This window comes from Sinohyriopsis cumingii, chromosome 1 (genome assembly GCF_028554795.1).
Source record: "Sinohyriopsis cumingii isolate HCF-2022 chromosome 1, ASM2855479v2, whole genome shotgun sequence".
NCBI classification, from domain to species: Eukaryota; Metazoa; Mollusca; class Bivalvia; order Unionida; family Unionidae; genus Sinohyriopsis; species Sinohyriopsis cumingii.
This window is the reverse complement of record NC_142961.1, coordinates 174,926,973-174,952,048: the sequence shown is the minus strand read 5'-3', so window position 1 is coordinate 174,952,048 and position 25,076 is coordinate 174,926,973. Positions and strand designations below refer to the sequence as shown.

Below are 25,076 nucleotides of genomic sequence, written 5' to 3'. Positions count from 1 at the left end.
AAGTTAATTGGTAAACTGAAAAGTCATGAGCGGATTCTTGACCTTGACCTTGCCCTGTTGAGCCCCTAAATTCGTAAAGAAACATACTAAAGAAGGTGCCAATGCACGCATTGATAATATCCCCAGATGCACTCAAATGAGGTTTTGGTTAAAAATATACACAGTAGAATCATCTAGTAGAGTCTGAATTCCTTTTAAAATTTTAATGAAACTTTCCAGCTGGAATTCTATAGTGCTGGAAAGCCTTTGTTCATACATGTTCACAGCTTTTCATTGCATACTGATTTATTTCAACAAGTACAAATACAAAACAACATTTTGAAAACAACTGCAATAGATCGTGTAGTAATTTGCAATTCCATTGCATTTATGAATATATACATTATTCGGGAATGTATTCTTTGGTAATTTGCATTATAAATATATTAATCTAGACAATCATTCAGTTAAACTTTAAACCAACATATGCAGGCGTTATTGTTATAACTTGTACAATTAAAGGCATACCTATATACCTAATGTATTGCTTTTATTCAGCAACGTTGTAGCGGATAATTAAAAAATAAACTCATATTCTAACATTTTAATTATTAGGAATTTTAGTAATACTATTACTATTTTTTACAATATTTTTGCGGAGCAGGAGGATGACGTTATAACTTCCTTAAGAAAATGAAAAAGTCTTTTCCTTATGGGTGTTTTAAGAGAGCAAAAAATATCTGCTCTTTGCCCAAACAAAAAAATAACAAAATTTATTATGTCGGTCCCAGCATAGAGAGAAATAGCCTGGTGATCGTTTATTTATTTATTTCTTATACATTCCCTTGACGCTGCACCATTTTCCGTGCCGTGCGTCTACGGCTATGTCGCATTAAAGTTGCAGACAATAAATCTCATTCCCTTTGAACCAATAGAAACGTTTCACAAAATAGCCATTTATCCAGGTGAGAATGTTAAACTGCGAATACATCTCCTGTATGATCTATTCGTCATAAGCATCGTAATAAGCATCTATAAAAGGGATCTCAAACAAGAGGCCCGTGGAGTTATTTCCTGCGGCCGCAACGACACCCGGAATATGGTACTTAACTTTATAATTCATTTTGTTTTCTTTACAGATAGCCAGTTGTGATAAAAAATTTGATTGTTACATCATTTATTTATTGTTTCTAACATTTCAACTGGTGACAGTGATACAGCCCTCGAGCCAGTGTACTAGTCCTCATGTATCCCACGTGGTGATTTACGTTTGAGACCCCTGATCAACAACGATTAAAATGAGACGCTGCTTGACTCTTCCTGACGTTCCTTTTACATTTTGTTAAAAATTCAAACTCGTGCGGCAAACATACTAATAATTTATCTCTTTTGAAAACAGAAAAAGCGACAAGAAATGTGTACTATATAGTACACTGGGTAATTTCATGGAAAGTATTTCCTCATTAGGATCAAAGATATAAATATATACAGATAAAACTTACCATGATATTGAGAAAATTCATATCCTATATTTCGTACTGAAAGCATGGAAAAAAGAAGAGGGTACAAGGAGTGAAATGAAAATAATACTGCAAAATCGAGGAAAGTTCGAAACAGTGTCCTTCAAGAGTCCAGTAGACATTACGTTCGGACTTCCTATAAAACGAAGTTTCCTATTACAACAGAACTAACACATTTCATCACAGTAACAAAACACAGCACTTCACTGGAATGTATGGTAAATATAATCAACAAAAGAAAAAAGCAAAATGGACTAGATTTAACAATATTTGTCACATGACTTAAGTTGATTGTTGATGAATCGATGACAAGAAATGTGGAATTTGCGTTGATGAAACTTCGCCATTTATAAATTCAAAAAAAATATTTCACAGATTGTCAATGTAAATTGGGTATTCCTTTGATTCTGAATGCAGCCATAGAGATCAGGATCGTTGCAATGACCATGGTACCAATTGCCCAAAAGTTTCGCCTCATATTGTCCACTGCGTCAGGATAAAACACGTGGAGGTATACATCACCATTAGACATACAGGTTGTCTCTATAAAAAAAATATATCAAAACGAATAAGCAAATTTATTTACATCTGGAAAACGCCAAATTCCAGTCTGAGTTAAAAACGAGTCCGACGTACAGAAAGACGTTGAGCATCTGCAATACAATGTGTCACTTTTATTTCTATTCACCTACACACTTATAAAACACATATCAAAAGTTGACATGTTTTAAGAAAAAAATAAACCATACTCAATCTTTTTTGCTTTTCACGTGATTAATTCATTCTTTTATTGTAGACAAAAAGCAAAACTTTGTAATTTGTAATTTTAAAGAAACTTTCCATTTTTTAACAATCAAAACCTACTTAAAGTCAACTCAACTGTTGTGGTGAATAAATTAAATTGAGAAATTAATCTATTACATTTTAATTATCTGATCTTACATAACGAGAAGTTATTCCATTTGAATAGACCCAAAATTAAATAAAGACAAGTAATCCAACTGAACTGACTGAGATTAAATAATGACAAATTAGTCAATCTAAATTCACCGAGTATAAATAATGACTTGACCAATATTAAATAACGACAAGTTAATCCATTTGAATTGACCAAATGTAGATAAATACATGAATCTGATATGTTCCTAAAGGAGAACAATACCTAAATATTGCCAGTTCGATAATATAACATTTGTAGAGTAGCTGTTAATGGCAATTTCATGACTTTGCAAACTGAAATTACTTCTTGTACAACTTTTTATTTACGTTGATAAGACAAATTTGCAATTTATAATGGTTCAATGAAATTTTCTTTTTTGACAAGACATTTTTAATGCAAATCAGAAGATGAAATACGAATTTAAAAATGTATTCTTACCATTTTTGGTGCAGGTTAATGCCAGATTATGAAATTCGTTGGCAACAAGGATCTCGCCAGCATACTTAAATATATTTCCCCAAGCGAACCACTGAAACACAGGTATCATATCTTGGAGATTTCTGAAAACAGAAATATTAGTTACTATGCAAATTAAACGTCTAAGCAAACACTACAAACGTGAATAAATAAATGATGAAAATAAAATAGAAAACTACGAGCCACCAATATTTGTTATCAGAAAGTGACGAAAAAAAGTCATTTTGCATGACGTGACATCGCTCGTTCTTGAGATTTCGATTAAATAACATTTCAATGTGCATGCCTTCTTAATGAATTTACATGCAGTTAGTGAGAAGTATTTGTAACAGGTGTAAAAATGTTATGAAACCAAAATTGTTGCACAAAAATTAAAATTACGAATGTTATACAGTTTGAAGTTTAATGTTTGTTCTTTATATAAAACGTTAAACTTAAAATGCACTGATCAAGAAAGAAATGAAATATTTTTTATCCACTGAAAGATCTACACCCTAAAAATAATCTATTAAGTCAATGACTCCCAAGTTTAAGCTGAACCATTGCTAACTTGAAAACTCATAGCCGCAAAGGCATTACATGTAAACTGTATGACCAACCTAAGAAATCCCGAAGCCATAAGTCCCGATGCTGATGCTATCAAAGCCGATGTACTGTTAGCGATGGCCGGATTCAGAAATATTGCCATAATTACGATGGTTACCATTTCTCCCCAAAAGTTGAGGAAAAATACCACAGCGGAATAAATTAAGAAGCCTGAGGTTGTGGGGTTCAAACCGGTCACCCTGGAATAATAATAATAATAATAATAATAATAATAATAATAATATAACAGACTTTAAATATGGCAAATAAATCAAAGTGTATTAAAAATTTTGAAATGGTACAATGAAGTTTTCCTTGATATTTAGGCTTTCTATAATTATTTACACGCATGAAAAAGTGTAAACAGACTGATTAGATGGTAGATTGGACTATTGGTTCCTTAAGTTGATCATATGATAGAATAGTTCCATGTTATATAGGTTTATTCGAAGAGAAAAGGCCATAGTAAAAAACTAGTGACATTCTATGGTGCATAATAGATACAAGTATTTCTGTGACAAGCAGCAAACGATTATGAATAAATTCATGCAAAATATACTCAAAGACAATTTTACTTTACCAGTAGACGACGCTGCTGAATATACTCGAACTGATTAATGTGAATGGAAGAGTATGCATACAGTAGGCAATCATAAATGTGAACGTTGAGTAGAGACCATCACGGCATTCCCTGTAATACAGGTCACGAAGAGGCGGGACTGAAATTGACAGATGTGGAGTTTTTTTCTCATAGAAAAGTGTGAGAATAATATTTATGTAAAAAGCAATAATGAGTCTAAATAAGAAGAGAACATTGTTGCAGAGATAAATCAAGTTGCTGCAGAGAGATAAAACAAGTTGTTGCAGAGAGATCAATCAAGTGCAAAAACAGCTATGATGCAAAACTTTTGCTAAATTAATGAGTTTAAGTTTTGTGATGGCTACTTTCTGCTTGATCATCAAAAATATTTCAAGAAACTAAACTTGATCATATCGAGTTAGCACGAAAATATGATCATTTAAATAAAAAAGACAAAATATCACATACTGCACACATTTTATCAGTGAAATTGTACACATTTTTTTAAACCATGACATCTTTAATGGTTCGAAAAACAGTCCAAAAAAATTTCTTTTTCTTTCTTTAAAATAAAATTTGCTTCTTGCATTCATAGTATATGTAGAATATCGTCAGGTCAGTAATCAATAATAATTAACTTGAAAAACTGGACAGGATCTTTAGCAAAATGTACAAAGACATCAGAGAAACTATGCCAACATTCAGCATGAGGTCAACTAAGCTTGCTTCTCTTGAATTTGTAAACGAAACTATTTAGAGTAAAAAGTATTTCAAGTAAAAAAACTTAAGTAAATAGCTACTGAATAATACTATAAACCATCATTTCATGTAGAGTAATACGTTATGTGCTTTAATACAAGCCATCAAATGAGAAAATAATGAGTGTCTCTTTGAGAATCTTCACTTGGCAGCAGAATATAAAATAGAGGTAAAAATAATATGCATACATCAAGAGACTTCTGTCAGTATCGTTTTTATCTTGTTTAGTCTAAATTAAATTGTCTCTTATCAATTAATATTTTTTCTTGTTTAATTTTTCTTCTATCACATGACAATAAAATGTAGATATGTGATGAGAATCAGTTATTTTTTTCTACTAGAATCGATAGGTAGATGCCAGAAGGCAGACGACATCACCATGTGTAATATCTGTACTTACACAATGCAACAGCATTGAGGACTGAGACATAGGGAGGGACTTGAGAGCTTTGGTACATCAGTCCTATCCTGTCCTGGACACTGCTCTGAGTTTGTTTCAAATGCCCCAGAAACACACAGATGAATGGAACAAACAGTGAAAGAAGGAGTAACCTTGACATATAGCTGGGACGATCTCTGAGTATATGAACTGTCATTCGACTATAATAGAAAATTGTTGTAATCACTAGAAATACTTATAGACTTTTTGAATAAGAGGAAAATATATTCCCCTATATAGCTATTTAAAATCTATAAATGTGTTAAATAGAATATTCATTCAAATTTAGATAATTATCAACTATTTGCATAAAAAGAGTAAAAGACAAACTGATCTGATTCTGGGATTCAATATACAATATTAGTAAAATGCAAGGGGTCTCACGTTTGAGTGAATCAATGTATGCATGAGTCTGGCTTGAGTTCCTCATTGTTTACCATATTTCAAACGACCGAAAACAATGGTCTTGTCAAATGATGTTGTTGTTATTGTAGGGTTTAACACCATTATTCAACCAGCAGAAGATAGGCTGTACATGGAATATCCGTGGAAAACCCCAGGAAGAGCCACGGACCCACAATAAGCTACTGACAAGCTTTCTCATGTATCCACATTAGCTGAGCCTGAGACTCGAATCCACGCAGACAGATGTGAAATGTCAGTGATCCAGAACAGTGAGCACTTTAGACCACTCAGCCATTCAAGGCCCCCTTGTCAAATGAAGGGATCTTAACAGGGACATAATGGCAAAACTTGACGGGCTTGTTAATTTTTGTATATATGTATATAGGCTACAACAATTTTACAGCACATGCAAATTCAGATATTGAACTGCACCCCCCCCCCCCCCAATGACGTCCCTGGATCTTACAGGCTCAAATACAACAAAGAATTCTCTTGTAGTTCTTAATGACCAAACAATCACGAGACCCTAATTTAAAACGCAAATTTTTTCTTTTTTCGCTTTACATGTGTATGACCCTTATGTAAACTTTTCTAAGACAAAATTGTCAATTTACACCATGTACCACGTCCCAAACACCTAATACAAAAGAATTATTCCTATCTCAAATTAGTGAACACTTATTATGTTAGAATATCACACATATCACATTAGAATATCCTGAGAATTCCTTATGATAAGAAATTAGGAGGGTGCATTTTAATAAGCTAACCCACGCTACCATACAGTCTTGTGAATTTTGTACACTATGACGTATGCCCATAAAAACTGGCTAATTATTTGGTTTGAGAAATATCTTCCCAACACAGACACTCCATATTCAAGAAATAATAACTAAAATCAAATAAAGCTATAAACGAAGACATAAATACAAATATCACATATCCTAGGCTTATTACAATACAGTGCGTAATAAACAATACAATACTGAAGAATACTTTTCTTAACAATAATCTTGAAAAAGGTTAAAAGCTAGTTTTTGCCTTGTAAATGAAGTTATTATAAATTTATTGCCAAAACTGATAAAATTTTAAAATAGTAACATCATTATAAAAGAAATTATGCAACAAATGTGAAAAGTATCTGGACCAACCTGAGCAGAGTGAAAAGAGCTCTGAAGAAGCTTGGCTGATTCCTCCGGACTGTGGTGAACCGTGCTGTTAGCAACTGCCGCCGTGTGGAAGGTTTCATGGTGTCCTCGATGATCTTGAATACAGTCTCCTTGTATGTATCTGAACTAGCGTAATTCTTCACAAGTTTATTCACACGCTCTGCCGTCTCTTCCTGGCATTCAGTATTTCTCCTGTCAATACTGGCAAGACCAACTGAAATACATAGTAATGATGAAGCAGGTGACATGATGTACTTTTTCTTCCTTCCTTCAAAAATAAAATGGTTTATCACATTTATTCTGCAGAGTAAACTGTGGCTATTATAAATTACTTACATTGCAAAAGTATTTTTTTTAAAAAACAAATTGGATGACTGGAGTATCTCCTAGTCTCACAAATGCTTTTGATTTCACATCCAACAAAAATAAGCATCCTTTCAAAGTGAAATACAAATGATAGTCATTATTATCAAACCGATTTTATAAGACAATGCAAGATCCTTTGTCCATAGATAAAGTAAATGCATTTTCTGTATCTCAGATTCTTCACTAGCATGTGTTTTGAAACGTGTTTTCCTTTCTAGTATTAAGTTTGAGAACATTTTCAAAGTAGTTAGATATGCGAATAATTTATCAGTGTGATATAAATAGACAAAGAAACACATGCACAGTTTTGTTCATCTTTCTCCAAGCTATTCATCATTGACTGTTCCTGCACTGGTCATATCGGATTTGTATTACACCACACATGACCTATGATTCAGTGTTCTCAAAGACAATGAACATCGACTGTCCCTCCATTGGTCATATGGGATTTGTGTTACGTCACACATGACTTATGGTTCAGTGTTCTCAAAGCCAATGAACATCGACTGTTCCTGCACTGGTCATATGGGATTTGTGTTACGCCACACATGACCTATGGTTCAGTGTTCTCAAAGCCAATGAACATCGACTGTTCCTGCACTGGTCATATGGGATTTGTGTTACGCCACACATGGCCTACGGTTCAGTGTTCTCAAAGCCAATGAACATCGACTGTCCCTCCATTGGTCATATGGGATTTGTGTTACGCCACACATGACCTCTGGTTCAGTGTTCTCAAAGACAATGAACATCGACTGTTCCTGCAGTGGTCATATGGAATTAGTGTCATACCACACATGACCCCATGTTCAGTGTTCTCAAAACCCATGAATATGGATTATTCCTGCACTGGTCATAAAGAATTTGTGTCATACCACACATGCCTATATGTTCAGTGTTTTCAGAGCCATTGAACATCGACTGTCCATGCAGTGGTCATATGGAATCTGTGTCATACCACACACGTCCTCATTGTCACTGTTTCAAAGCCCATGAACATCGACGATCCATGCGCTGGTCATACAGAATTATCCCCGCAATGATCATACGAAAGTTGTGTCATGCCATACATGTCCTCCTATTCAGTGTTTTCAAAGCCATGAACAAGAATTATCCCTGCACTGGTCATATGAAATTTGTCATTCAAACACGACACCATGCAAAATGTTCTCAAAGCCTAGAAAAAATCGACCATCCCTGCACTGATCATACGGAACATGTCATACCACACGTGTCTTCATTATCAGTTTTCTCAAAGCCCATGAACATCGCCCATTCCTGCACTGATCCTGCGGAAGTTTTGTTACATGACACGTGTCCTCGTGTTCAGTTTTCTCAAAGTCCATGAGCAATGACTGTCCCAGCACTGGTCATATGGAATGTGTGTCACCAATAATAAAGAAGAATCTCTGATATGCCATTTTATATAAATCGAGATAAAATAAATTAAAAGAAAAAAATAATGCCTCCAGGTGAATCCTCAAAATGGATTTTAAGAGTGATGTATCATTAAAAGAAAGAGGTAACATTGCGTACATATTTACTTACCGAAATAGTCTAGTGGATTAGCAAACTGTGGACATGGGTATTTTTGTTCGCTGAAATACCGCAACATGTAGTCGGATGCGCCGAAGTACACCATCTGTCCTCCCGAGAGGATTCCTACCTGGTCAAACATTTTGAAGAGGTCAGAACGAGGTTGATGTATGGTCAAAATCACAATTTTCCCATTGTGAGCCAGATCTGCGAGATTTGATATGAGGTATCGAGCTGTGAAACTGTCTAAGCCAGAGGTAGGTTCATCCAAAAGTAAAATCTCTGCAAAAAGGAACAAAACAGATTTTGTACAGCATCAATAATACTGAAACCTCTGAGCATCATATTTCTCAGACATATTAAAAAGGTACCCCATAATCGATAAATCATATCAAATAACTAACTATATGCATTTTATGTACAAAAAGAAATAATTACTTCATAGTTTTCAACCTCAGTATATCATAGGTTTCTCATAAATCGTGATCTTATCTTCTTCTTGTCTGATGTATACAAGTGTACATACATATAGTCAACCACGAGAGATCAATGAGTTAAATACCCGTGGCTTCATGAAAACAGTGACTCGAGATTGAGCAGAGATCCATTGTCAATATAATGAAACATATTTCTTTGCTATACTAACTTAACGCCTCTAATGACACGTTGACAAATAACCTGCATATTGCAATCTATCAGCTTTCCAAAGAAAAGGGACTCTTATGGCCTAATGGGTCAAATTTACGGGGCCCTGTGCACTTCTAGGGAACTCTATTACTTCATCATTTATTGTGAAAATTACATGCTTCTTGCATCATCAAATTGTGAAGATTTATGTAACAGGCTGTATAAATCCTACATCAATTTCATACTAGTATGTCACTGTCATGCTAAATTTTAAACTCAGTTTCTTATTCGAAATAAGAATTCTACAGATAACAACTGAAGTAATTTAGGACCAACACATACTTCCATCATGTCTACTGAAGTAATTTAGGACCAACACATACTTCCATCATGTCTACTGAAGTAATTTAGGACCAACACATACTTCCATCATGTCTACTAAAGTAATTTACGACCAACACATACTTCCATCATGTCTGCTGAAGTAATGTACGACCAACACATACTTCCATCATGTCTACTGAAGTAATTTACGACTAACACATACTTCCATCATGTCTACTGAAGTAATGTACGACCAACACATACTTCCATCATGTCTACTGAAGTAATTTACGACCAACACATACTTCCATCATGTCTACTGAAGTAATGTACGACCAACACATACTTCCATCATGTCTACTGAAGTAATTTACGACCAACACATACTTCCATCATGTCTACTGAAGTAATTTACGACCAACACATACTTCCATCATGTCTACTGAAGTAATTTACGACCAACACATACTTCCATCATGTCTACTGAAGTAATTTAGGACCAACACATACTTCCATCATGTCTACTGAAGTAATTTAGGACCAACACATACTTCCATCATGTCTACTGAAGTAATTTACGACCAACACATACTTCCATCATGTCTACTGAAGTAATTTACGACCAACACATACTTCCATCATGTCTACTGAAGTAATTTACGACCAACACATACTTCCATCATGTCTGCTGAAGTAATGTACGACCAACACATACTTCCATCATGTCTACTGAAGTAATTTACGATCAACACATACTCCCATCATGTCTACTGAAGTAATTTAGGACCAACACATACTTCCATCATGTCTACTGAAGTAATTTAGGACCAACACATACTTCCATCATGTCTACTAAAGTAATTTAGAACCAACACATACTTCCATCATGTCTACTGAAGTAATTTAGGACTAACACATACTCCCATCAGGTCTACTGAAGTATTTTAGGACCAACACATACCTCATTCATGTCTAGTTCCTTTATATTGCTGTACTGTAATGAAGTTGCATGGTCTTAATGAACTTACATGGTCGTAATGAAGTTACATAGACTTATGAAGACACAAACTTAATGAAGTCACATGGTCTTAATAAAGTCAAGACATACGAATACTCTGGTATCACAAAACCTGTACGTTTATCATATGAAGATCTTGGATATGGAACTGTCTAATCCGAATTTCCTCTGACCCTTCTCACCCCATCTGTAGTATTTGGAGATTTATTTTGTGGTGTGCAATACGTTGTTTTTCCCCAGTGACTGTTGCGCTAGGTTACACTTTGAATTTTGAATGAATGTCTCTTCTTTTAAGTCCTTTAAATTTTTTTCTGAAACTCAGTGCCACAGCATGCACACTCCATAATGGTATACATTTTTTCCAATGTTGTAGAAGCAATAACGAGAAAATTTTGAATGAAAGTTATATAATGTTTATAATAAAACGAAAGAACAATTAAACCTGCTGCTCTTGCAGCATCCTGGAAAAAGCCAAACTGATCACGCGGAAAGCACGTGTCAGCGTAATTTGCTGACAGCGGATTAAAGACAAAACCAGTGTTACACTTGCAATTTTTGAGAAGATTAATCGTCTCTCTATCGATTTAATATACGTATGGCTAAATGTAAGGTCGTTTGACTTTGCCTGGCCCGGTAGCAAGCGGCTACCATATGCCGCCACAGCGCGGTGGCGGCCGATTCCAAGTTTTCGATAAGCAATTGACTCTGACCCCCCCACCCCCCAATAAATGTCCGAATATCAAAATGGGTTGGGAAGGTGTTATGTATATTTGATTTACTTTTATCCGATGTAGTATATATTTATTTCAATTTAATTGTTTGTCAGTTTTTACTTTTATATTTTATTTTTTATTACATGCTAATGTAATGTAAATTTATTCTCTAGAGATGATACTTTATTTTCAGAAAATAGTTTGACCTTGACTGTTAGTTTATAAACACCAAGTGTTGATCTAAATCCTGAGTTTGTTTCAAAATTTGTGGCAATCACGTAAACAAGTTCTATTTTATTTTAAAATGATTGGTTGTTGTCGAGGTCATGATGGGACTTCGCATTTAAGATGTAAACAATTTATTTTTTATTTTTTATTTCTTATAGTAAAATGATTGGTTTTATCAGGGTCACACTGGTTGTACGTGACCTTTAGCAGGTACACGGTTTCTATAAGTTTCGAGAAGATGATAACGTGACCCCTTGTTTACGTTTAGAAGACGTTATAACCTATGTTTTAGAGAATTATTCTCAGTAGAAGCTAGGCTGTTAAACCTGTGTGTTGTACTTTTTGGAGTTATTTCAAATTACTTGGATTCATAAGGATTAATTCTGTTATTTTTCTGGAAAATACACGTGCGCATGTGAGATTCTTAATCAAAGACAGTTCTTATAAGAAATTTATTTTGATTCCCAAAACAGGAGTGATAATTCTTTTTTCTATAAGGAAGTACACTACAGACTGCAGCATACTTCATCGTCTTACATACTGGATTCTTTCTTCGTCGGGATTCGAACTTGAAATCAGTAGAACATTTTGTAACTAGGACTTCAGAAATTTTATTTGTGGATTATTCATGGATTATTGTTGGACTTGATTCTATAAAACCGTAAGTTCATGATTTTTCATTTTTACATAATTTTTAAAAGGAAAATAAATTATTATATTTTTTCAAAGCTTGTTGTTTTCACTCTTTCTTGTGTTACTGTTTATTCGAGCCTAAACACGTGACATAAGAGAAGGGTCAGAAGAAATTCGGATTAGGAACTGTTCAGAGAATGACACAGAAGGAAATAAAAACTGCAAGAACTGGAAGAATAATACAAATGCCGCATGAGAGTTTCATCGCATGACGTGCACATATGTTACAGGTGATATTTAAAGACTGTACATAATTGACCAAGTTCATAAACAAAACAAAATAATGTTTCCAAACTTTTGCATGTATTGTCAGAGGTTGTATGTATAATATACGATAAATTTTCAACCATGCAGCTTTATTTATAAAACAAACAAAAAAAAACAACAACATTATATTCGTATGCTCATTCAACAATCAAATTTTCAAATCGAATGACATAATACATACAAGTAAGCCGTTAAATAATACGTGCACAGCAATCTTCGAGGAAAAAGAAAGGGGTCCAGCTATATGCATTGTGGTACTTAGTGTCATGACGCTACTGGAAGAAGAACTTTCAAAAACCTAAACCGCGCGTTTACTTAAAGTTAGATTGGCATGTAATATGACCATGGCCCTTTTTATGGGTGTCATAGGGCTATATCTTTAAATCATATGATCAATGCCCTTTTTATGGGTGTCAGAGGGCAATATCGTCATGTAATATGACCATAGCTTTTTTATGTGTCATAGGGCTATATCGTTACGTAATATGATCAAGGCCCTTTTTATGGGTGTCATAGGGCAATATCGTTACGTAATATGACCATGGCCATTTTTATGGGTGTCATAGGGCTATATCGTCATGTAATATGACCATAGCCCTTTTATGGGTGTCATAGGGCAATATCGTTACGTAATATTACCATGGCCTTTTTTATGGGTGCCATAGGGCTATATCGTCATGTAATAGGATCATGGCCCTTTTCATGGGTGCCAAACGGCTATATCGTCATGTAATATGATCATAGCCCTTTTTATGGGTGTCTTAGGGTTATATCGTTATGTAATATGACCACGGCCCTTTTCATGGGTGTCATAGGGCTATATCGTTACGTAATATGTTTAAGGCTCTTTTTATGGGTGTCATAGGGCAACATCGTTACGTAATATTGCCCTGGCCCTTTTTATGGGTGTCATAGGGCTATATCGTCATGTAATATGACCATAGCCCTTTTATGGGTGTCATAGTGCAAATATCGTTACGTAATATGATCATGGCCCTTTTTAAGGGTGTCATAGGGTTATATCGTTATGTAATATGATCATGGCCCTTTTTATGAGTGTCGTAGGGCTTTTTTCGTCACGTAATATGATCATGGCCCTTATTAAGGGTGTCATAGGGTTATATCGTCACGTAATATGACCATAGTCCTTTTATGGGTGTCATAGGGCAATATCGTTACGTAATATGATCATGGTTCATTTTAAGTGTGTCATAGGGTTATATCGTCACGTAATATGATCATTGCCCTTTTTAAGGGTGTCATAGGGTTATATCGTCACGTAATATGACCGTGACTCTTTTCAAATATACCAAAGAGCTATATCGTCACGCAATATGATCATGGCCCTTTCTATTCTGTGCAAAAGTGTTATCTATTCACGTAATATGGTCATTTCCCTTGTTAAGCGTATCAAAGCGCTATATCGTCACGCAATATGATCATGACCCTTCCTATGAGCGTGAAAGGACTATATTGTCGCGCAATATTTTCATGATCCTTTCTATGGTTATCAAAGGGGTATATCGTAACGTAATATGATCATGACCGTTTCTATGGGAGTGAAAGTGTTACATCGTCATATAATATGATGATTATCCTTTGCATGGGTGCTAAAGTGCTATATATTCACATGGCATGGTCATGCTCTTTTTATGGCTGTTAATGGGCTATAATGTCACGTGGTATGATCATTACCTTTTTGGTGACAAATCCCCATGATGACTATTAGAAAGTAATTGTTCTGCAATAAGATACTGACAGAAATAGACTGCAGTAACTTCCGGAAGGTGAGACACATGGCCCATCCTTCTTGTTTTGAAACAAGTTTTCCTTACGTATCGATTATAATACAGCTTCTACACGCTCTAGACAGCCCTTCTAATTATTCGTACAAGGAAACAAAGGGATCTGAAAATAACACACAAGTAGATGCTCCCAGTGCAGTTCAATGTCACATTATAGTCGACGCAGACTTGACTGTAGCCGATACCAATTTTCCTATTCAACGAATTAATAACAATGCAGGAATGATTCAACCACTCGGTTAATGAAGTTGCAAATTTTAAAATGTGCCTTCCACATAACCACTGAGTGAAAATGATCATACACAGAATCTCATTTTAAGATGGAAAATCCATCTGTATCGTCCGAGGAAACGACCATTTAATTTGGTTTAGGGTTGGGATACGGTTCTAGGTTTTCTTTAGAACAAAGATTTCTTTTTCTTTATCTACCTCAAGCGAACTAAAAAAAATTCAGATGATATAATGATATCGAGGATTCTTTAATTCTACAAATTAAAACAATAATAATTAGTCAAAAGATCAGATCCCGGATTTTTTAAAAACAAAACCAGTTAATTACAGACACCATTGTTACAACCTTAATCGATTAAGGTATTGTTAATAACGCAGAAGAAACATATATACATTGTTTTGTTATGACAGTATATCGGGCTTGTGCAGTTTTCTCTAGGGCGAGGGCCCGAGAAGCCATTTTGAAAGCCACACCATATGATGTAAATAAGAGGATAATGAACATGTCGCAGGTCGTAGCTTGCAAATGTCCAGTAAATGAATCAGATCGATAAACGCATTAAATTCGACCATATGGCAGCACCAGCACCCGCATAATTTCAGGAAATTGACTCACAAATTGCTCATCCAGATGGACCTACTGGTAATCAATTTAATATATATTTTGCTCATAAACAAAAGCGTATGAATCAGAGAACCGGTCCAGAAAGTTCACAGAACACCCACGCCATCTAGTAGCCGATAAAAATGGTGGGTGCACTGAACATCGTGTAATGGTTACTATCGCCTGACTCGGACTCGGATTACATTGCATTTGTTGTTGTTGTTGTTGTAGGGTTTAACACCATTTTTCAGCACACGATATGCTATACATGGCGGCCAGTATTAATGGTGGAGGAAGAACCCCGGAAAACCCAGGAAAGAACCATATATCTGCAAGGCAGAAAAGGTTACTCTTTATCTTCAATTAAAAAAATTGTTTTCATCACGATGTACCCTCCCCATATAATAAAATACTGCAGTATGTACATTATAATGAGACGAAATATCTCTTCTCTTTTTAAACATCCATGGTATGACTTTGTTCTGGTTAAGACGTAAGAGTTATTGATTTCTGAATTAGTGCCAGCACACGTGCCAACTGAGAACCACGCAGATAAAATCAATATGTGCGCTAAACTGGGAAACGGTACATTACTTGTTTTCCTTCACTGACATTTTTTGGTAAAGAAGTAAAGAGGTGTCAGTTCAAGGGTAGATTAGAGAGTGTAATCTGATTGGTTGTCCACTGAATAGCAAATTGGTAGTTTAATGTGGTTCATGTGTTCATTAATAGGTTGTTATACATTTGGAAATAATATGCTTCTAGAAACTGCTGGGATATTTTAGCTACATTTTTACACAAAGTAGTAAATAAAGTAGTAAATATGCGATGGCTTCTTTACAAGATGCGATTTGCAGCTAACGTCTTTTGCGTTATGGCTCGAATTTAAAGGAAGAATGCTACGTGAATGATACCTGTACGTTTTTCATTGGATGACCAGTCATAGAGTAATGTTATGATATGATAACTTTTTCATTGTTTTTCGTATAAAAAAGGTAAATTCAAGAAGGACTGTCATTTTTTCAAGTATTTTAAGGCATGGTCCTGAGATTTATGGCCAAACATCGAAATGTCGCAATCAGACACAACTGGCAAATTTAACATGCATATATTAAATCCAAAATGTATTATTGTACTTTCGAAAAAGAGTTTAATAATTTAAATATGTCACGAGCCATGGCAAGTAAAGCATCGATTCTTAAATTGTAATCTGCAATTAACACATATATTGGATTCCGTTAATTTCTTGACAAATATAATTAATATAATTTTGTTGATTTAAAAAAAAAAGGTAAACAATAAACAACGCAAATTAGCATCGTATAATAGCTTTGAATTATATTTGGATGCATTTGACATTACTGCTATAGCGTATACTGTCATAACAGTCCCTTTAGTTTAACGTTGTTGCTGCTTATCAATATCCAGCGGTATTAGCCGTAGTTAAGGAAAAAACATTCACCTCTTCCTTATATGGTAAAGACGTGCCCGCACTTGATGAACTACTTCTGGCTATGGCTAAATAAAAATTTACACGGTAACGTCGAATGTTGACCAAATCATGAATCTGACGCTAAAAATGAATGTAGCCTTGTAAAGGAGACGCCAGTGCCGGGATATCGACAGTCTGAGAATGATAAGTTTTGGTATTGCCTTTTATAAACAACAGATCTTGCTATCATCCAATAAAAAACATCTGCGATTAAAATTTTAAAAAAAAAGAAAATCAGAATAAAGAATACTACGACTTAATTGCAGGGAGAAAGAAAAAAAAAAGATTGATAAAAGTATTTAAAATGGACTGCAAGTGATAGCTAGATGCTGCTCTCTCTCTCGGAGAGAGTCGTACTGACCTTTGACATCATGCAACAATAAACAACTTCCCTTTCACGTAAACAGTGCACTTTGATCTACTCGCAATAGCATTTTTTTTTATCCTGTACCAGAAATTTTATGTAACACAAGCTACTCGATAGAAAGCAACGCCTTATCAATATCCCCAGCACATTGCATATTTCAAATTTACTTGCCATTATTACAGCAACAACGAATGTGGGCAATCTCCAAGACTACCTCTAGATGGAATATTTCAGCCTCATCTTTTCATAATTGTATCTTCAACTTTCATATATGCATCGTCATTATATATATATATATATATATATATATATATATATATATATATATATATATATATATATATATATATATATATATATATATATATATATGTGTGTGTGTGTGTGTGTGTGTGTGTGTGTGTGTGTCCTTGTGTCTCTTTGATTATATCCTTCTCTTTAAAAACTAGTTTTTGTTTACTGCTGAAAGAGAATCACCACATAATAGTAAAGCAGCATCTGTTACTGCGCGGTGCTTAGGTTGCATTCCTACAACTGTGTTGTTCCTATAGTATAATAAATAGAACGATTAATGTGCTTGTATATAATTATACATCACAGAGGTTATTGACGGCTGATTCAAAAATATTGGCGTGGGATGCCCTAGCAGTAGTGAAGGGGGATACCCTACGTACAATGGGAATTAGCATTACAGAACCCCTTGGGACACTCTACGTACAATGGAAATTTAACATGGCGAAAAATCGTGGGACACTCTACGTACAAGGGGAATTTAACATGGGAATAAATCGTGGGACTATCTACGTACAAGGGGAATTAACATGGGAATAAATCGTGGGACAATCTACGTACAAGGGGAATTTAACATGGGATTTTTTTTTTAAATTTTTTAAAAAAGGGCTAGGCAATGGAAAGGCTATCTCTTTTCGAGATATATGGCTGGCCCTGAAAAGGGCCTTTGGGTTTTCTTCTGCTTCTAATTTCTTCTTTTCCTCCACCAACTTCTTATTTTATCTCCAACACTCTTTCTCTTCTTTTTTTTCTCCTTCTCTTCTTTCTTCTCTTCCTCCTCTTCTTCCTTCTTCCTCTTCTCATTTTCTTCTTCTTTTTCAATTTTTTCGTTCCATGTTCTTATTCGTATCTTTTCCTCTTCATCCTCCTTCTCCTCCTTTATTTCCTTCATCACACCACTAATCTTGTCCTTTGCTTTTCTTAAGTTGTTAATTTCCATCTTTACACGATGGGGACTATAGGAATAATGGTCTTCAACCAGTCTTATTAGCATCTGTTCCATTATTCCTAAGTTGTCTAAAACGTCTTGCAAGGTTTGTATTTTGTCCATTTGGTTTGACGCCATCTTCTTTTTATTCTTTGCAGAATGGTTTGAACGACGAACACTGTGGGTTCTTATAGTGAAAGCGCGAACGTGAAGGAAAACATCCCCCTAAAAAACATAAAATGGATCTTACCTAGATCATGACCCAACAACGCGCGGACGTGAAGGAAAACATCCCCACTTTTCTCCTTTCATATAATATAACCCAAACTATACTCTCCACTTACGCTAAGAAACAATAAAGAAACCCATAATCTACTATTCACACAAACATACCTCAGCTCTTACTAACACAAACACACAAACACACAAACACATACACTTCCACTATTAATAAAGAGTTAGTGTTTATTTTCACACTACTCTACTTACACACATTGGCAAATGGATCGTTATTTCTTTTCTAGAGTATTGGGTAGCCCTGAAAAGGGCTGTTTTGTTTGGAACTTCATGGACACCTGGTTAATGGTGGCACCTTCCAGGCCTGGCGCCACATACACATCTTATCCCCCAGTTACTTTTTACCTTTTGGGGGGAGAGAGCAGAGGCAGGATATGTCGCTTCAGAATCCCAATTTTCGCTCTCTGGGATTTTGAAATTTCTTCTCTTCTTTTCCTCCTCCTCTTCTTTGTTTCTTCTTTCCTCTTTATATCTTCTTTCTTCTTCTTCTTTATATCTTCTCTCCTCCTCTTCTTTGTTTTTTCTTTCCTCCTCTCTTATCCTTCCCTCCTCGACAATGGCTTCCGCGGCCAGTTCATTTAATATGCGCCTGGCATATTCCAGATGCACATGAAGCTCCAACAGTTTCTCAAGTCTCGTGTTCATTTTTTGGTGTTGATCAATCAACAAGGGTAGCTGGACTGCCGAACGAGTTTCAATTTATACTTAAAGCGCGGACGTGAAGGAAAACATCCCCTAATAACATAAAATTCATCTTACCTAGATCATGACCAAAAAAAAAAACAATGCGCGGACCTAAAAGAAACACTCACTCACTTTTTATGCTACCCATTACTATTTAAAAATTTTTATAAATCACTTCAATAGACTATCCACATACTCAAAGCAATCCAATCTAACCCCAAATATACACCTCAAACACTAAGAAAAGATATCATTTTAATCTACTATCCTCACCAACTTACTTTTAGCTCTTACTAACATTAACACACCAACACATACCCTCACATTTTTAATAGCAAGAGTTAGTGTTTATTTTCACACTACTCTACTTACACACATTGGCAAATTAATAGTTATTTCTTTTCTAGAGTATTGGGTAGCCCTGAAAAGGGCTGTTTTTTTGTTTGCTATGGCATTCTTTTTTAGTTTCTAAGAATGCGATGTCCTCTGAGGATAGACTTTCTGGCGATAGGTCTGCTTCTTCGGAAAGAGAAGAAGAACTCTTTGGTGTCGATACGACAATCGACAAAACCTCTGTCAGCTTCAGGTTGCTGCTGTTGTTGTTGTTGCTGTTGTTGCTGCTGTTGCTGTCTCTGAAGTCTGTACTTCTCTGTCCATTCTTCTTTTTCCCTGTTCATTTCTTCTCTGAAGAGCTCTTCTATCAGGTCTTCAGTGATTTTTAACATTCTCACATTCTCTATTTCTTCTGGCTTCGGTATCAGACTGTGTCTGACCCTATGCAAATTCACGTAGGCTTCGTTGAGCTTAGCTAGTTTGGAGCACATCTTCTTAGGAGGATGAGTCAACAATGGATGCTTAGACTTGAAACAACCCCGGTTCTTAAAGTCAAAGCGCGGACGTGAAGGAAAACATCCCCCACACGGTTTTCGAGCCGCAACGTTCAGTGAGTGTCATGAGAGGGATAGTAAGAAATGAAAGAGCATCAATCAAACATTCTTCTAGCTAAACAAACCACAAAGGCATTTTTTTCATAACACAACATTTTTTATTCAAAAATCACTTAACACTAAACAACAACTCTAACATTTTTTAACAATAATCCAACACTATAACATCAAACAATTTTTTTTCAAATCACAAACATTTTTTCTCAATAGACAATCTACTTTAAACAGGGCTGACAACGTTGTGAATGAAATTGTGATTTCCACTGTTGGAAATCATTAGGCCATTGATGGACACTATGTTTCCTAGCTTGAGACAAAAGATAAGCATAATGGTCACAAAACCATCGATCTACTTTCACATCGTTTCTAGCAGAAGAACGAGGATCGAAATGAGTCACTAAATGTTCTAAGGAATAGCCCAGGCTGCGATGATGCAGAAAATACACACAGTACTGTCCACACACCAAGGAATCTGTGCCTTGTAATTTCACGTTATTGAATCGGGTGGTTTGAGCATTTCTTCTCATAAAGTCGATGATATCGTCTTCCAAAGGGGGCAATCCGTACGAATCGAAATATTCCACACATCCTTCTTGAGGAAAGTAGACGGCTACCCAGTGGGTTCCTGGGAGATGACTGTCGTCCGTGTTGATTACGTAAGCTTGATGGTCTTTAGGTTTGCGATGAGGGAGTTCATCTTTAGCACAGACGACAGGATTCCAAGAAGACGTATACGAACTGTGGTTCAAAAGGTAATAAAGTTCCCAGGTATCCATGTTTTTTCTTCTTCTTCACAGGTAATAATAAGTCGTCAATTCGATCCTGACTTTTTGCTTGAAAATGTCTGACGAATAAACGGTTATTCGTTCTGTTTCCTCACTCTGATTCAGGAGAGCTTCGATACGATGGATCTCTTGAGTGGTTAATGGTGGACAAGAATGTTCACGCAAGTCTTTATACCACTGGTACAACACGTCTTTGTTCGAGATGAGGCTCCAAGCTTCGTCCAGATACTCGTCCAATTTTTCTTCTTGACTTAACATCAGGCATTTATCGTGTTGAATTTGACTGGGATGATCGTTTTGACATCCATAGCAATTTTTCTTGATCAATTCCGTCATTTTTTCGACCAAGTGTTTGGCAAAACAGGAGACTAAATGGGCTTCTTGTTCTGGCCATCTCGACTTCATCATGACAACTTCTTCGTCTTTATCTTGAGATTCTTCTCCTTCCACGGTCTCCTCACATTCCATCTCCAAAGTTTCTCCACTTTGTAAAGAGGGATAACAGTCTTCCATGATTTCTAGTAATCTAGAATGACTTCTCTCAAACTGTTGATTTCTATGGTATTATCGAATTCTGCATACAGGATGACGTTCACTGTCTGTTTCAGTGGTTCTGCAAACTGAAGTTCCACACGAATCTGGCCAGATTTTATAGGGTGGAAATGTCCCTCGTCGCTGCCTTGGTCTGGAGTGAAATCGAAAGCCCACAAAGCATAGCCTCCGTCATAATCGTCGTACGTAATGCCGTGACTGGTGTTGGTTCCTAACTGTCCCGTGGCTTCGTACAGGGACAAGTACGATCTCAAGTAATTCTTCTGGGCAAAGTTGGGTTCGAAAGGTCGGGTACACAAGGTCTTGCCATCGCGACTGACTTCGATCTTGGACACGCCAAAGTGATGAAAGTTGAAAGGATTTTTAGCAAAGGCTCCGTTGAAGGTTTCATTCTCGACTATACCAAGGATCAAACGTTTGGGTAACTGTCCTTGGAACAGATGATCTTCGATTATGGATTGATTGTTACGGGGAATGGTGAACGTTTTCACTTCCATGCGTCGGATGGGATACTTGGCGGTCGTTCTGCTCAACGTTTGACTGATGTCGTTACCTACTTTGGGTAACACTTCTACGCGTCGTACGTAGAGTTTGGCCTCCTCGATTTTGCTTTTGGGATTGCCACCAGTAGTAGCATCACCATCAGCCAACAAATGGAAAGCGGCACTGCTACGATTCAGTCTCAGGCGAACATTCACTCCGTTTAGCAAATATTTCTCTTGCAACCACATGTCCAAATGCAAACGATCCATCAGTTCTAAACTCTGTCCATCTTTGATTCTGTTTCTTCGTTCTACAAATCCCTCATTGGTGGTTGTTTTTGATTTGGGGTCAGCTTCAAGACTTGTTTGATCAAATTCGCCCGCTTCGTCAGGTTGCCACAGCACACAGGCATTGAGATGAGTATCCTTGGCATCTATTCCGTACGTCAAGAGATTTTCCAGGTAGGCACGGTAAGGGTAAGTATCCATGCTGCTGCTAACCAGTTTGTTGTTCAAGTACAAGTCCACTGAGCTGAACAAGGAATGCATGAAATTGTTGATGGGAGCTACTTTCTCTTCGCCGCTTATAGTATCTCCTCCCTTATCTAGAACTCTGACTTTCAAGTACAAGTAACTGCTATTCAGATCGATGTAATCTTCGGGTTGTCCTTTGATTTCAAACTCGATGGGAGCGGAATCGATCAGTGAGGAGACGGGGTAAAATTCCACCCATTGGGATTCTTGCATGGTCATCATGGTGGGGGGCATGGCAAACAGATCCAGTTCCGTCTTGGAACAGGCGCAAGACTCTCGGTGCATCATTTTTTGTTGTTGCTGTGTCTCAATAATCGAAAACGTCTAAGTCTCGAACGGTTCTTCTTTTCTTGGCCTTTCTCGCTTGAAGTCTGGTGAAAGGGTGTTTTCTTCGTCGTCTCTTTCTGCCTTGTCCTTGCTGAATGCCTGATTCGGTAGCGTGCAGGGCATTTATAGGTGTGTCTCGTCGGCCCAAAATGTCTTTGCCCGTTTGCAGCAAGACATTTTTGCCTGCCCTCATGAAGGCTTCTTTAGGGTTTTGTTTGTCGATGATGACATTTTGGAGAAATTCTTTGCCTTGCGTCAGTGCCGCATCTTTCAAGGCGTGCAATCCGCGTGTCACCATCGGTTTCAACACCGGGGCCACCGAACGAAAGGCCGATTTTAACATGTCTCCTAAACCGTGTCCTCGCTGTTGAGCAACCCCTCGGTACACTGGATACATGACTTACTTACCAGTCGTGAGAAAACCGTTTTCGAAAATGGAGTTTCACCGTGACTTTTCCTTTGGTGAATGGAATATTTTGTCCCAAATCTCCTTTTATAGCAATGTTGACCGTGTCCAAATACGACTTGCTGACGGGTAAATAGTGAGGATGTACAAATTCCCGGTGGACGTGGTAAGTGTTTCCACCTTCCTGGTCACTGGTCGTGGTACTATCCACTTTGAAAGGAATGACACGCAGTAATGGCACAGAGGTGTGTCCCACTACGTTGTATTCCACCACATCGGAGTACACAAACATCAAATTCAGTCCTTGGTTCAGTTCTACGGGTTTTCCAAAAGCTCTGTAAAAATCCATATTATTGTTGATCTTGGGGCTCCAATTGTTTGCGACCATTGTTGGATGTCCACCCAAAATTTCAAACAAACTACCATTGAACCTGAAGGACAACAGTTGAGTATCCTGAAATTTCATCAGTAAGCGACGAGCCACTTTATGGTACTCCAGGGTGACACTTTTTTTGACTCTGTTCAGGGCTTTGCCAAAGGCTAAGTTGAACCTGTCCGCAATAGTGTCCACCAAATGTTCACCACTAAAATAATAACCTGAAGGAATTTTCAAGGTGTAGATAATGAAGGGTGGTTTGCTGGCTGCTCTTGTGTCCCCTGAAAACCCACTGATTTCATTCATGGTGTCTTGTAATTGTTCGTTCAGGATTTCCACCTCAAAATAGTTTTGCTTTTCGGTGATGTTTTGGATTTGTGTAGGGTGAATCATTTCTACCAAAGCCACTTCCCAATGGGCTTCGTGATCTAAGGGGATGGCTTGAGGTAATTTGGCCGTGTAACAGCACAACGTGTTGTGGGGAAACACCTCCATGGAACTGTCACTGGGTAAGGTTAAGTAAAATTGGTTTTCGTGACTCATAATTCCAGAGTTCTGTGGCTGTCCGAGGGGTTAGTGGATGTCAGAGGCGTGTCTCCGCCCAAAATGGGGTTCTGGTTGTGGTTGGACTGGTGACTGACACTGGCACTGGACACAACGTTCCCGTTCGAGGAGAATTTCAGGGAGGGATTAGGAAGCAGGTAACCGATGCAACTGCTCAATAAAATGGTCCACAATTGTTTGTCTCCTTGTTGCAAACTCAAATTGGCGATGGCTGCCCCGATGACACAATACACCACGAAGATTTGGCAGAAAAAGACGATTTGCGTTTTAGGCACACGTTCTCCACACCACACCCACAAGGGTTGTTTTTGTAAATCTTGCACAGAAGAACTAGGTGAAGAAGGAGTGGTCGACGTAGCTGCGTCTGATGTGTGAAAGGGCATGATGGTCACTTCTTCTTTTTATAGTCGATGACTTGCGATGCGTCGATCCAAGAATCGAAACTGGGTGGATATCCTTTCCAACGCACTTTGACTTCTTTGACACGTCGTTTGCCCACTTTACGGGTTCTGCGTTCGAGAATGCTTTCGATGTCGTACACGTCGTCTTCTTTTTTGGTGACACGTTGTAACTCGGGCAAATAAAACGTTCCTTTGAGTACTTCTCCGTTCATGTCTTCCAATTTATAGACGGCAGGATGACGGCCATGCACTCGTCCAGTGACGCGAAACAGTTCGGTCGTCCAGTTAGGTAAGTAACCTTTGTCGAAAGTGCGTTTGGTTTTGCCAATGCGCACCCAATCTCCTACGGTCAACACTCCACTTTTCTCGGGGACAGCC

The 25,076-nt window shown here is 37.0% G+C and overlaps 1 protein-coding gene across 5 annotated transcripts in view; it reads right to left on the bottom strand.

The window, feature by feature from the left end:
* Nucleotides 1-267: 267 nt before the first annotated feature.
* LOC149808416 (ATP-binding cassette sub-family G member 5-like) overlaps nt 268-25,076 on the bottom strand; it is a 66,215-nt gene continuing 41,406 nt past the window's right edge. For all 5 annotated transcript variants that reach the window (XM_089976933.1, XM_089976924.1, XM_089976940.1 and 2 more), the window contains 7 exons: nt 8,768-9,037; nt 6,836-7,067; nt 5,241-5,440; nt 4,082-4,220; nt 3,516-3,701; nt 2,878-2,999; nt 268-2,042 (listed from right to left, as the gene is read on the bottom strand). In XM_089976933.1, coding sequence (XP_089833059.1) covers nt 1,879-2,042; nt 2,878-2,999; nt 3,516-3,701; nt 4,082-4,220; nt 5,241-5,440; nt 6,836-7,067; nt 8,768-9,037 — 1,313 coding nt within the window. In that variant the 3' untranslated portion in view covers nt 268-1,878. The remainder of the gene's footprint in view (nt 2,043-2,877; nt 3,000-3,515; nt 3,702-4,081; nt 4,221-5,240; nt 5,441-6,835; nt 7,068-8,767; nt 9,038-25,076) is intronic.